Genomic DNA, 14,458 nt, shown 5'->3' with positions numbered 1-14,458 from the left:
AAGTAGTTAAAAGATGGACTCCTGGGATCCAGACTGCCTTAGTCTTTTTAACTTTGCAACTTACTTTCCCTATAACCTTAGGCAAATCACTTAACCTTTCTGCGCCTCAGTTTTTTCAACTGTCAAATGAAGATAATGATTTCCAACCTCATAAGGTTGTTTTGAGGATTAAGAGCTAATGCGCATAGGGTTGCCTGAGTGGCTCAGTCACTTAAAGCGTCCAGCTCTTGGTTTCGGCTCAGATCATGATCTGCTGGGTCACAGGATGGAGCCCCACACTGGGCTCTGCCCTCAGCAGGGAATCTTCTTGAGATTCTCCCCCTCTGCTCCTCCCCCTTCTCGAATGCCTGCTCTCTCAAATACATAAATAAATCTTTTTTTTAAAAGAGCTAATACATTATAAAACCTTCAGAACACTAACCAGAACACGTAAAATGCTCCATAAATGTTGGCTGTTGTATGATATCTAGGCCAACTCATGCCCCAAATAGAAATCCTTTCCATCAGTTCTCTACTGCATTTCATAAGGGTACCTGAACTAGCCGAGCTCTCACGGAGCTGAAAACTACTTCCTTGAAATGTTTATCTTCTATTCTAGAGCAGTAATGTCTCTCATGTCCTTCAAACATTGCCACCCCATCTCCAAGCTAAAACATCCCAAGTTACTTCATTTAGTCAGTTATCTCCAAATTTCCGACTCACCAACCTTGTTCTGCTGCCTTGGAAATGCTCCAATTAATCAGTGGTCAACTTAAAACATGGTATCCAGAATTAATACCACATCACACCCACAATACCAGCACAAAATGCCCTACATTTTCTCAGTATTTCCATACACATTTTTATTATGTGATCTTCACAACTCTAGGAAATAGATAAAACTAAAACTAGATAATTACTATCACCTCAGAGATGAGAAAATTGAGACTTAGCCACCTGCCCAAGAAAGCCAACAATCAGAGAAACCAGAACCAAAAAAATGTTTCTTCTTTTAGATTGCCCAGAAGTGCTACCTTGCATGACTACTAAAATGGATTTCTATCAATGCCACCGTTAACTTATTAGCAGCAATGACAGTGCTAACACACAGCAAGCTGGGACTCCACTAAAAGGCCTTGATATTTTGTACATGAATCTACCAAGCAAGGTCCTTTTTCCACCCTGAAACTGAAGGAGAACTGTAATGATTCTAACACATTAAAACCATTTGGATCCTACTTCTCGCAACCTTTTTTAAAGATTTATTTATTTATTTTGGAGAGAGAGAGAGGACAAGCAGGAGGGGCAGAGGAAAAGAGAGAGAATCTCTACCAGACCCCACATGGAGTGTGGAGCCTGATGTGGGCTCCATCCCCCGACCCTGAAATCACTACCCACCCTGAGCCGAAATCAGGAGTCAGATGTTGAACAGACTGAACCCTTACTTCTCTCAACTTCTGAGCTGGTTTTTACTGATTTAGATCATCCCAAATCTCCAAACCAGGACACTGTTAAAAATGCTTATCAGAAAAATACATTATATGTTTATAAAAAATTTTTAAAAAATTAAAAAAAAATGCTTATCAGATCATAGCCAAGGCCAAAGAATACCAAAGACTTCCCTCTGGGAAGACAAGCATCAACCCTAGTGGAGTTCTATAGTTCATCTAGACCACATTGCTTCACCTTAAATATGGGCAATTAATGAAAAATATACTATCTCTGACTCAGAAATCTAATGAATAAACATAAAATTTTAGTTTTGAGTAACTTTTTAACAAAACTATACAGGTCCCTAGTGATCATCACATTGTTTTTTCTTTAACCACTCACATGCCAGCTGTTTATATGGTTAATATTCTCTTTTCAAATTTAACTGAGCACTTTATAGATATTTCTCTTAAGAAAACTACATAAATGCCCAAAGGCACAGAAAACATATTCACCATCACTTGTCCACAGAGAAATGCAAATCAAATCGACAATGAGATACCACCTTCACACCTAACAGGATGGCTAGCATCAAAATGTCAGACAATAACAAGTATCAGCATGGAAAAACTGGAACGCTCATACATTGATGGTGGGAATGTAAAATGGGACAGCCATTTTGGAAGACAGTCTGGCAGTTCCTCAAGTGACTTAAACAGAGTCACCATATGACCCGATCATTCCATTCCTAGGCATATACCCAAGAGAAATAAAAACATATGTCTATGCAGAAACTTGTACATGAATGTTTACAATAACATTATTCATAACAGCCAAAAACTAGAAGCAACCTAAACGTTCATAAACTTATGATAAACAAAAGACAGTAGATCCATACAATTCAACTATAAAAAGAAACAAAGTTCTACTACATGCTACAACATGAATGAACCTTGAAAATGTTAGATGCTAAGTGAAATAAGTCAGTTACAAAAGCCCCCATCCCCATACTACAATTCCATTTATATGACATGTGCAAAATAGGCAAATCTATTGATAGCAGATTAGTGCTTGCTTAGGGCTGGGGGGGGCACTTGGAGGTGACAGCAAAGGCTACATATTTTCTTTCTGAGATGATAATAACAATGTTCTAAAATTGACGATGGTTGCACATATCTGAATATACTAAAAACCACTGTACACTTTAAATGGGTGGATTGTATGGTCTATGAATTACAGCTCAATAAAGCTGTTTTTTAAAGAGCTCCAGGAATAGGAGATATTTTATTTTTCTTAAATAAAACATGGATTGTTCTACTGTTAGAGTTATAAACTGTGTATTTATATATTGTTACACACTTACTATGTCCAGCATGGCTAAAAATCATTACCTATTAAGAACCTCAAATGGTACTAGGTTGAGAACAGAAGAGTCAAAACATGAATAATTCTCTAATTCTCCAGTTGATGGACCTTATCCCTAACAAACACATTTGTAGCATCTACATTCACAAAACAAAAATACCAAAAGTTTATATAAGTTCAGTATGAGACTTTATTCAGAATGGGACTTATGTGAGCAGCCAATTCAAAAAACAATACAGCTCAGTATCAAAAGCAAGAGTCTTGGATTTTCCTTGACATTATGTTACTGAAGCACAACTCAGCAGTATTAAACAAGTAACAGCAATACTCACAATATAAGTAGGGATTTAACACCAAGTTTGAAAAATTGAATACTTGGATTTGATATACTTCAGTGATTCCTAACTTTTCATTACAAGTTTGAACATCTTTAACCAAAGATTACCCCAAGTTAAGTAATTATTGAAAAGAAACCCTAGGCTTTTCATAAATATTATACCATGCTTCTTCATTTCAGCCAAAATAGATTTACTACATTTGGTGTCCAAATTTCCAGAACAATGAATTTTAAAACTTTCTGATAAATAAGTTTGGCATAAGTCTGTTTATTAACATTTATAATCAAACTGTTCTTCGAATGATGCTTTACAGTAGACAAAAGACCTTCTAAATACAAACTTTAATTTCCTTATCATACTGACAACAGATGAATCAAAGAACATTTTCCCCCATGAGAAAAACAATATATGGGGTACAAAATATTTTCCCTCCAACCTGTGATTGAGATTTTATTTCAGAAGGATGACAGCCTACTCCTATAGACAAAAGGTATGTGGCTAAAATGTACCTTGGTAGAATTCTTCCAGTCTTGTCACTAGCTTGGTTGGTAGAGCTCCAATTGAGTATCAACTTCAATGAAAACTGGGTTTTATTTTTAACTTAAAAAAATTGTTATTCTAGAATTTACAATTCTCAACTTTTTCACAGCCCCTTTTCTCCTTTCACTTTAGCAACTTTCACATAGGCTCTGTGTCTAACGATGAGGAACCCAGTAGAACAGAGGACAGTGAAAGCAGCGGTTACAATGGAGGGTAGAGGTTAGGAAATCATGTGCAGAAACAAAACTGTGTCCTAGATTCCTTTCTGAAGTGGGATTTTATGGAAGAGGCAAACCCTGAAAGAGCTGCAAATATAAAAGTACTATAAAAATATTTTCAACTTAGCTTGTCAGGGTGCTAAAAAGAAATTTATTACAGTACCTCCATACTGACCAGGTGGCTGCTCATTTTAATTTATCGAGGAAGTCCAGTAAACTTTAAGAGAAATTTGAAAAGGACTCAAATAAAATTTAACCAATATAAAGCTGTTTTTTTGCCTTCACTGACAAAAACTGATAAAACATTTTAATGTTATTACATAACTGAATGGGGAAAAAAATATGAGCATTAATGTCAAGCTCAGAGAATCTACCCACTTTCCGAATATAACTGACAATGGTTAGAAGGTTACTTGGCCTTGTAGAGCTGACCTCAATTAAAGTGAATAAATGCTCTCATTATTTTAGGACTTTATTCATTTTATGATAATTACTCTACTCTTTCCACTATGAAAGGGCACTCTACTCTCTTTCCTTCTCCTCATGGGAAGTGACTGAAGTAAAAAAGAAGGGAGTAATCATGTGTCTTGTCTGTTAACACTGTGCCATCCTCCCCAAGTTATGAGCAGGTCCTAACTTGGGTTTGTTTTCTTTTTGTTGGTGGGGGGCGGTTGGCAGATTTTAGCATCTTTGGTACACTTCGTCACATGTCACTCCTTTGAATTCAAGGGTGACTTAACAGACAAAGACTATGACCTTCTTGAGGGCAGGGCTGTGCCTTAGTTAAATGTCATCTGCTGGGGCCCCTGGGTGGCTCAGTGGGTTAAAGCCTCTGCCTTCGGCTCAGGTCATGATCCCGGGGTCCTGGGATGGAGCCCTGCATCTGGCTCTCTGCTCAGCGGGGAGCCTGCTTCCCCCTTCTCTCTCTGCCTGCCTCTCTGACTACTTGTGATCTCTATCAAATAAATAAATAAATAAATCTTAAAAAAAAAAAAATCTCATCTGCCATACCCTATGCCCTGTGCTCACTAAAGGGTTTGGAGAATCAATAGATGAATAACAAACACATAAATGCTGTTACCAGATCCGTGACCTTGAAGAAGACATTTAGCTCCTAAGTACCTTACTCCCACATCTGTAAAACAAGAAGAAAATACCAACTCTGCCATACTCAGAGGATTTTGAAGAATCAAAAGGTAAAATTCAAGGAAATACTTTGCTTACTCTAAGGAAGCATACAAATGTAAAGCTCATTCCCCCCTATAGTTTGAGTCTCATATTTAATGTCTTCTAGAATAAGGATATCTCCAGATACGACTGACTCTTTTTTCCTGCTTAGGTGATCAAATACTAAATTTCTACAGAAATATATTACACATTTTTTAAAAGATTTCATTTATTTATTTGAGAGAGAAAGAGAGCAAGAAAGCACCAGCAGGGGGTGAGGTGGGGAGAGGGAGAAGCAGGCTCCCCGATGAGCAGGGAGCTCTATGTGGGGCTTGATCCCAGGACCCCAGGATCATGACCTGAGCTGAAGGCATACGCTTACCTAACTGAGCCACCCAGGCTTCCTTACACATTTTCGTACAGAAATAGGATTACTCACTTAAGTACTCTCTCTTGAAAGAAATCAACAGATATAAATTAAAGCTAAAATTAGAAGCTATGTCTATAATAAGTTAACATTCCAAAAAGTTACTTTATATAAAATAAAAAGTTTAACTCACCGCACATTTTTCCACCTTGCCAGCATTATTAGCCCACTTTACTAAAGCTAATAGTCGAACAAAGAGTTGACGTGTCCGGCTAGCAAACTGCACTATTTCTATTTTCCTATAAAATAAAACATTTCTTAATGAACCAACATTTTTGAAAAGAGTATTTCACAATTTACTTCATCTGGGCTAAAACATGAATCAATCTTTGTTTATAACCATTACAATGAAATGAAACACCTAAGTAAGGTATTTACCTAAATATGAATTATTGTCACATTTTGTATACTGCCTGCATTTTTTATTTTCAACTTCCAAGTAATAAGTTCAAAAAAATGTTTTAGCAATAAATCACAATCACATTTTTAAAATTAATTTTGCATGACAAAAAAAGTTCTTTACTGAATTATGCCCAATTCACAGATACAAATGTACAATATAAGTTAACTAGGTCTCAGAGGAAAACAAATTAAGAGTCAGGAATTTCATAATTGAGACTATGAGTTATGTATTAGCAACCTTTTTGGTATGAGAAAGGAACTGAAACAGATCTTTACCAAAGCTTGAAACTGTCTCACTTCTACAAAAGCAAGGGCCCATTTCCCATCTTACAAGCGCATGATTTAAATACCTGAATAATCAAAGAACTATGCAACTCTTTACCAAACTAATTGCAGCAACAAATTTAGATATTAAATCACCTAAACAAAGTTAAAGTAAGCTGAGCACTAAAAATAAAAGCTTAGATGGTCTGTCCATATCTATTTTTGTGCTATATGCACTACGATGCTTTTTCTCGCAATACTCATCAGTATTTTTATCATCTCATAAAGCCTTAAAAGCTTTGTCAGTGTGTTAGCCAGACCTCTCAATTTCCAGTCAGCTATAAAACTGAAAATCACTTTTGTAATTTACCTTAAGATACTGAAAAAAACATTCCACAGGCCTGATGACAAGACCCAGCAGTACATCAACCTCCCTCCAAGTGGACTCTGACCTATATTAATCTCAGTACAGTTGCAATGGCCTACAGATCCAACCCACATCTCTGTATCTCACCAATAGCAACGCCATGAGGCAATGCACCAAAATAAAAGCTTTTGTTGAAGTATAATCCTGACTGAGGACTACAGAGTCTAAGTCCTAGTGAGAGCATGTGTGCATAGCCCACAAAAAACCCTGAAAAGGCTTCCTTAAGATCCAACCATCAATATGATTATTAGTAGTATGAAGAGAAGAAGCAAGGGCACAGATACAATTAAGACTCTTTGCCAGTGTCTATGAAGCACCTTAACAGACAAAACAAGCACAGAACCACAGGCAGGATTGGAGCACAGCAGAAATAGGAAATGTACATTAAGATCTGGCACCATCTCAGGGCTGGGAGCCCCAGTACTGAAACTCCAACTCAGCAATGACTTACAGAGCACATGAGCTCTCTGCTCTTCTCCTAGAGCAAACATATCTGTATATTATTAACTTGGTTCCCCAAATGATCTCCTGTACTGGAAAGCAAACACCCACCTTTGTAAACTACTGTAACATGACTTTTTTTGACACCATGCAATCTCAGTGATCAGCAGCATGAGTCAGTTTTTCAAGGCCCAGCTTCCCTTCCGACCCGAGTGGACAGAAGAAACCCGGATTTACATTTCCTTCCTTTAAAACTGACCAGCCAAACTATAACAAAGGTATGCTTTGATGGTCTCTCCCATCTCTACCTTTTTGATCCAATTCCATCAGAAAGATAGCTGGTGGGGGGGGTGGGGAGCAGAGTCACTAATAAATCTTCCCTAGTGACTTGGTATTCAGGAGAAAAAAAAATAACCAAGGAGCATAAGTAGTGCCAGAGATACAGTCAAGTAGCCTATTCTATGGCTACAACTTAACTCTCCATCACAGGATTACTTTGAAACCTTAATGTATCTTGTTCCTTTCGGCTATGGAAACATTGGTGTTTAGTTATGTCTTAAGCCCCAAACTCCAACTCAATCAAAATTCTCTCAACTATGAAACAGCAATAGCAGTATGCAAATGTCAATTCTCTAAAGACATCTAATAGCTTCTTCGCAGCCCACTTTCTTAATTCAGTCTGTTCCTCAGCTTTTTCTATTAAGTTCTATACCTTCTACATTTTCCTATCCCCTTCAGGGACTTGACAACAAAGGTTTCTAGAACACAAGGTTCAGAGCTGGTCTACACCAAGAATGTCAAGGATGAGGAAATCACATTTCCCAGGGTCCCTAAACAAATGGTGTGAAACATCACCCTAGGTTCTCTGGACCTAGGTTTCGGATCCACAGCCCTAACACCACCCCCCCCCGCCACAACACTCACTCACTCTCTTTTTCTCTCTTTCTCACATACACTCTCATAGATATGCCAACACAGACACAGATTTAAGGTTTCTTTCATACTCACCTTTCCACATCAGATTTCCTTGGTAGTCTATAAGGTTAAAAAAAAAAAAAGAAAAGAAAAAAGAAATTGACTAAATATACACAAAGCTTCATCAAAATATGATAATGGTCTTTATTTTGACTCTATTACATACCTTAGTGTTTCAGAAAAACTAGATAAATAGCCACTACAGGCTTATGTGGCTACCTGATCTTTTTTATGGGTTTCTAGCAATATGACTATAAGGGAAAAAACCAACAAAGGAACATTCCTCTCCATTCAAGATGGTCCAAAAGGTACTACACGAAACTCAAACATTTGAAAAGCTCACATCTTACATTAAACACTACTATATCATAGAGTCAGAGAAAATACTCTTTTTAAAAAAGGATTTTATTTATTTACTTGACAGAGATCACAAGTAGGCAGACAGGCAGGCAGAGAGAGTGGAGGAAGCAAGCTCCCTGCTGAGCAGAGAGCCTGATGTGGGGCTCAATCCCAGGACCCTGAGATCATGACCTTAGTTGAAGGCAGAGGCTCAACCCACTGAGCCACCCAGGTGCCCCGAATATATTCTTTTATTTTTTTTTAAAGACTTTATTTATTTATTTGACACAGAGAGAGAACACAAGTAGGCAGAGAGGCAGGCAGAGAGGGTAGGGGAAGCAGGCTCCCTGCTGAGCAGAGAGCCTGACAGGGGGCTCTATCCCAGGACCCTGAGATCATGATCTGAGCTGAAGGCAGAGGCTTAACCCACTGAGCCACCCAGGCGCCCCGAAAATATTCTTTTAAAACCAAAACAGACACAGATGCAGAATACTAGCTGCTAGCTTGGAACCTTGCTTCCAAGCAATAATCTCTCCATGTTTTGTCAGGATGGGCAAAACTGGAAGCTAAGCACAAAAAAGAACCAGTGTCAGCCAAGGGTTTTACAGTAATTATGATGTTGCATGGTGGTTAGAGGTACATGATTACTTTTAAGCTCCAGTAAGGTTCTGATTTATTTTTTGCTAGTTCTCCAGTACAATAGCCATCAACCAATGTCACCATTTTCCCTGTTAAATTATACCATTTAACACTCTCACATCCACTGATGCTTACAAAGGTCCTGATGTGCCTCCTGAATCACCGCATTTTGGAAACCTCTATCCCATGGCTCAGGATGCAATGGCCTGAGCAATTGTAAAGCCTCCTTTACATCTAATCCCTTCTTGAAGAAAACACACTGAGCCACTTCGATTCTCTTCTCCCACCCACAGGCCACAGGTGCAGAAAAAATAAAACCAGAGTTCAAGGTACAAGGAGGGGAAACTATCAAAATGAGCTCTGGCTTGTAGTTAATAATTCTGAGAGTAGACAGTGAGACAGAAGTTGAAATTATGATCCGGATGGTAAAGGAAACTAGGTAGAAGGTGGAAGGGCCAGCAGGATCAGATGAAGCAGAAATTAAGGCCTTATAAGACTGCAAGGAAAACAGCTATTGGCAAGTTCCTCTATACGTGAAAGCTCCTGAGAACACTCCTTTTGAGAAGCCACAACCCTCATCCTCAAGGGAGGGAGAGAATAATAACTATGGGTGCTGATGTGTGCATAAGAGACAGAGAGAAACAAAAGAGGAGAGCCTTTGGGGGAGGGAGGGTGAAGAACAGGAAACATTGTTCCAGCTCTTCCCACCTGCCCCAGAGACCCTAAAAGGATCATCTCACGTAGAAGCAGTATGATTTCCGGGACAAAGATTAGGCTTTGTTGTTTGCATCCCTTTCCTCCCAATTCCTCCTAATCTATTTAAAATTCCTTTATGGATAACAAATCCACGATTTGGGGCAATAGCCCCAAAATGCAAATTTTTGGAAGTAGCAGACATTTATTTACACTGAAGTATAATAAAACAAGATTACATAACTGAGATCCTAGCTTTTTCTAATTTTAATTAAAACAAGTTAAAGAAAAAAAAAGGAGTAGAACCTAATTCCATAAGAAGTCAAGGCAGAGTGTAAACTCTTAGATGAGAGCATGTATGTTGGGGAGGAGGTGGGTGTAGATAAGCAGAAGGAAAAAAAAAAAAAAAACACCCAGAAATCTGTGGCCACAAACCAACCACTGAAATTGTCAAGGCAGTCCTTTTTACTTTCAATAGTTCACAGACAAGCATCAAATACAGCAAAAATAAGACTCTTAAAAAGTAGACCTAGCACACTAGTTTTACATCAATACATTGTTTCTGACAGTTCCCACCTGGAACAAGGAAAAATACATGATTTAAGAACACCAAGGTAAGTTCCTAAACTAATTTTGGTTAGCACAAATCAAAAGAGAAAAGAGTTATTTTATATACCCAAGTATCAAGAGCAGGAAGGTATTTTCCCATTAAATCCTCCATGGTCTACAATGATAATTCTAACAATTCATTTGTTAATGTATTAAATCAATAAATACTTAGTTAATCCTCAACTATATGCCAAACTATGTTCTAGGCCCAGGGAACATACCAAACAAATAAAAATTCCCAACCTCATGGAGCTTCCAGTGGGGAGGGAGCAGATAATAAATTAAGGATACCCAGTAAGGATAAGAAAAAACAAAGCAGTGAGTAAAGAATAGAAGGCAGGGGCAGAATGCTTTTCATGGGTGGTCAGAGAAAGTCTCTCTGATAAGTTCTATCTGAACAAAGACCTAAAGGAAATAGAAAAGCAAACCACACAGATTTCTGGGGGGAAGCAAAGGCTCTAAGGTGGGAGTGTGTCTGGCACTATCAAAAAACATCAAGAAGGGTAGTGTGGCTGAAACAGAACAAGCAAAGAGGAGAGTATTAGGAAATGAGGATAAAGAGTAAAGGAGGAGAAGGCATAGATAGACCACATGTCCTGGTTTGCCCAAGATAGTTCTGGTTCATGCCTGTTGCTCTGACATTATTTTTTTTTTAATATTTATTTTAGAAGAGAGAGAGCATGGATGGGAGGGACGAAGGGAGAGAAAGAATCTCAGGTAGACTCCCCACTAAGGATGGAGCTCGATCTCATGACCTGAGCTAAAACCAAGAGTCCGATGCTTAACTGACTATGCCACCCAGGTGCCCCCGACATTATTATTAAGAGCACCACCTTTTGTGCTCAAAAGTGTCCTGATTTGGACCTTTTACAGTCACTCCATATAGAGGTGACTATAAAACCTTTTCACCATAAGTGAGATAGAGACCCGCTGGAGAGTTGAGAGCAGAAAAGTTTCAAAAGGATCATCCTGGCTATTTTATGGATGACAAAAACTATAAAGGGGCAAGGGTAGCAGTAGAAATATCAAACTGGCAGACTACTGCAGTTAACATGGGTGAAGGATTCACACTTGATATAAATGTTGAAAAGTAGTCAAATTCCGAAGTCAGAGATGACAAGACTTGCTGATGTACTGGGTATGGAATTGGAAGAGGAATTACTCCAAATTTGTGGCCTAAGCCACAACAGGAAGAATGGGGATACTCTTTAGTGAGATAGAAGAGGTTTGGGGGTGGGGAGATATAGCAAGTAGAATTGACTGAAATGCCCATTAGGGCACATTACTGGGACATAAAAGTAAGCATCTGGATATAGAGTCTGGAGTTCAGTGGAGAGGTCTCTGCTGCAGACAGAAGTATGGGAATCATCATCACATAAAGGGTGCAGAATTAAAACTATACACTTACTCTACTGCAATAAAATAGACATTCTTCATAACTAAGTTGTAAAATAGAGCACAATACAATTCAAAAATTTCTACAAATCCTCTATGAAAGAACAAATTATACAAATTACATAATCATTGAAAGCAGTTCTCAACATTTTTCCATAGCTATACATTGGGCAGGTGATCTTCACATATATGAAAATTTTTCATGAACACTCTTAAATTTTTATGAAATCCAATAGTAATTGGTTCAGAGAAGTATATTGCTACAATGACACCTAATCACAACAGCTATTTGTTTCTCTTAAATAGACGGGGAAGCCTTCTTTCTGTCCCATTCGATAAAGTACCACATGTCAAAACTATGTGAGAATGTTTTACAGGAATAAGTGGAACCTATTCTAACTCCTTCAGTCATCTGCAAACAAATATTTTAAGTCTCTGGTAACAAATTACTATGCCACTTTACAGCCCAATATCTACGTATTAATGTATACAACTGAAAACACTGATCTGCAGTGTAACAAGATAAAAGATAAAAACTAAGTTAAGTAAAAATTTAAAATTCTTATTTTTTCTGAACCTGGATTTTAAAATGAAAAACAGTACTTAAGGTATATATCCCCCCAAATTTTACAGTGTCTTTTCTTCACACACTTAAAATTAGTGTATTCTGATCCTAGTTGGAAGGGATTAACAACCTAATCATGTCCCAAGGCATTTCACTGGTAACTTGGTGATTTATAAACTCCCTTCATACTCAAAACAGTAACAGAAGACCAGTTACAATAAATCTTTTACTTACGCTAAACGCATTAAGACTTCAAACACTCTGAAACATTTCAGGAAAAAAAAAAGCAAACCAAAATTTTGGATTAATTTATACACAATAGATCTTCTGAGTTCAAACTCTGGCAGAAACAATTACAACTTAAATTTAAAATGTACGTCAAAACGCTGTAAAACAGATTTCCTGTCTTTAGGAATTCGAACATTATGTATTCCTAAACCCTAATCTTGGGCTTTCGGCTAAAAAGCTTCCAACCAAGAAATCAATAGGGTTCTGCTTGTAACTCGAGCAAAAACCCCAAAGATAAGATTTTCGGTGAGTCTAACAACATACATAATTAACAACTCTCCGTTGCTTCATCTCCAGAAAGACCCCAAATGCAAAGCGTTTCCTCCACCTCCTCTGAGCCCCAAGAGTTCAGAAATTCTAGACTAAGTAGCCCAGAGGAAAGGAGAAAGCAGCAGCCCCGTGGGGAGGTGAGAGCCTCTCTAAGCCGGTTGGGCGGGAAGCGGGGGGAGGGGGGGTTCTGGGGAGCAGGCATGGGTTTCGCGGCACTTACAGGTCCGTCAACACCATGAGCTCAGAGTAGGCCCGGTGCAGAAGAAATTCGATGAGGGTGCTCAGCCGGTAGCCCGGACTGGCCGCGGCTGCTGCGGCCGCCGCTACGGCGGCTCCGGGAGGAGGAGGCGCCGGGGCTGACGCGGGACCACCGCTGGCCCCGCCACCGCCTCCAGGCGGGACCAGCTGGTGGTTCTCCAGCTGCACTGGGGCCATGGCGGCGCAGGGCCGGGCTTGGCGCAGCGGCACAAGATGAAGCCCTCGAGCCTCCCAGGCACTCGGTCACCGCGCCTAAGTGGGCGCGGGCAGAGTCGCCACCGCCTACCGCCAGGCCGCCTCCGAACAGGAAGCCGTGCGCCGGCCGCGGAGGCCCGCCCCCATGTAGCGACGAGCCCGCCGGCCCCAGAGACTGGAGCGAGGGGCGGGGGAAGGCGGGGAGAGACGGGGAGAGGCGGGGAGAGGCGGGGAGAGGCGGGGAGAGGCGTGGGGATGCGGGGGGAGGTGGGGGGGGAAGTGGGGAGAGGAGGGGGAGGTGGGGAGAGGAGGGGGAGGCGGGGAGGGCGGGGAAGCGGGGCAGCCTCTGCAGAGAAGCTGCGCCTCCGCAACGGATCAGAGGCCGCTTCGGCAAGCAGCCGCAGCGTCCATGTTGACGGCCCAAAGCGGAAGTCGTTAGGCAAAACGGAAGGGGAACCTGCAGGGGGACTTCCGACAGCAACCTGTGCTTTTTCTCCGGCTATCAGGCGCCGTGACGCTTGGGGGCGCGTGGGAGTGAGGCGGGGCCGACGCGCCGGCCGGGAAAGCGGAAGCGGGGGCCGCGCGTCACCGGAAGCGGGTGTGAGGGCGGAGCCGGCGACGTCACCGCGGACGTCAGTAGTTGCCCCGCCCTTGCCCTCGCCGCCCTTCGGTGCTTAAAAGGCTCCAATTTACTCTGAGGTATTTATCAGCGCTCCCCAGTGGGATACAAATACTGCTGGGGAGGCTCTTTCCCAAGATGTTCGTGAGTTGTGGTTTTGGAATCGCGAAGAAATTGTAGCGGCAGTGGCCGCTCTTGTAGCTTCTCAGATCTTTGCTCCTCCCACAGTCTGCTCATGCGCCTTTCGTGGGATAGAAAACGTTTCCGTCATTGTTTTTTTTTTTTTTTCTTAACTGTGGGAAAAGATGTGAGAAAATATGATGGGGGTTAAGAGCAGGGCTGCTGGCAGAATAACTTCACTTTAATGGAGTTGGACATACGCCGCTCTCGTTACCGACCCCGAAATTCTGGGAGTTCTACCACAGAAACAGCCCTTACATCCTCTACCGCTGGCTCTCATTCGGTTCTTGTTCCTGCTCTTGCAGTAGACGCCCTGCCCTCCCAGCGTTCTTTTTCTATGCCCTACCTCCACTTTTCCCCTTCAAAATCCACGTTTAGTATTTTGCTTCCTGCTGAAAAATGGTGATTCAACTCTGCACGTTGGAATCGCGGGG

General features: G+C 40.7%; 1 protein-coding gene across 2 annotated transcripts in view; it reads right to left on the bottom strand.

Annotated features, from left to right (window-relative positions):
• Window positions 1-13,398, bottom strand: part of MED14 (mediator complex subunit 14) — a 69,046-nt gene extending 55,648 nt beyond the window's left edge. The window contains exons 1-3 of one of the 2 annotated variants that reach the window (XM_047715208.1): window positions 12,993-13,398; window positions 8,008-8,034; window positions 5,599-5,704 (exon numbers count right to left, since the gene is read on the bottom strand). In XM_047715208.1, the coding sequence (XP_047571164.1) occupies window positions 5,599-5,704; window positions 8,008-8,034; window positions 12,993-13,207 (348 nt within the window). In that variant the 5' untranslated portion in view covers window positions 13,208-13,398. The remainder of the gene's footprint in view (window positions 1-5,598; window positions 5,705-8,007; window positions 8,035-12,992) is intronic. The other variant, XM_047715207.1, reaches the window with a different exon arrangement.
• Between the last annotated feature and the right edge of the window lie 1,060 nt (window positions 13,399-14,458).

The sequence above is a fragment of the Lutra lutra genome, chromosome X (assembly GCF_902655055.1).
Source record: "Lutra lutra chromosome X, mLutLut1.2, whole genome shotgun sequence".
Taxonomy (NCBI): domain Eukaryota; kingdom Metazoa; phylum Chordata; class Mammalia; order Carnivora; family Mustelidae; genus Lutra; species Lutra lutra.
The sequence above is the reverse complement of the archived record's forward strand: the minus strand, read 5'-3'. Positions and strand labels throughout refer to the sequence as shown.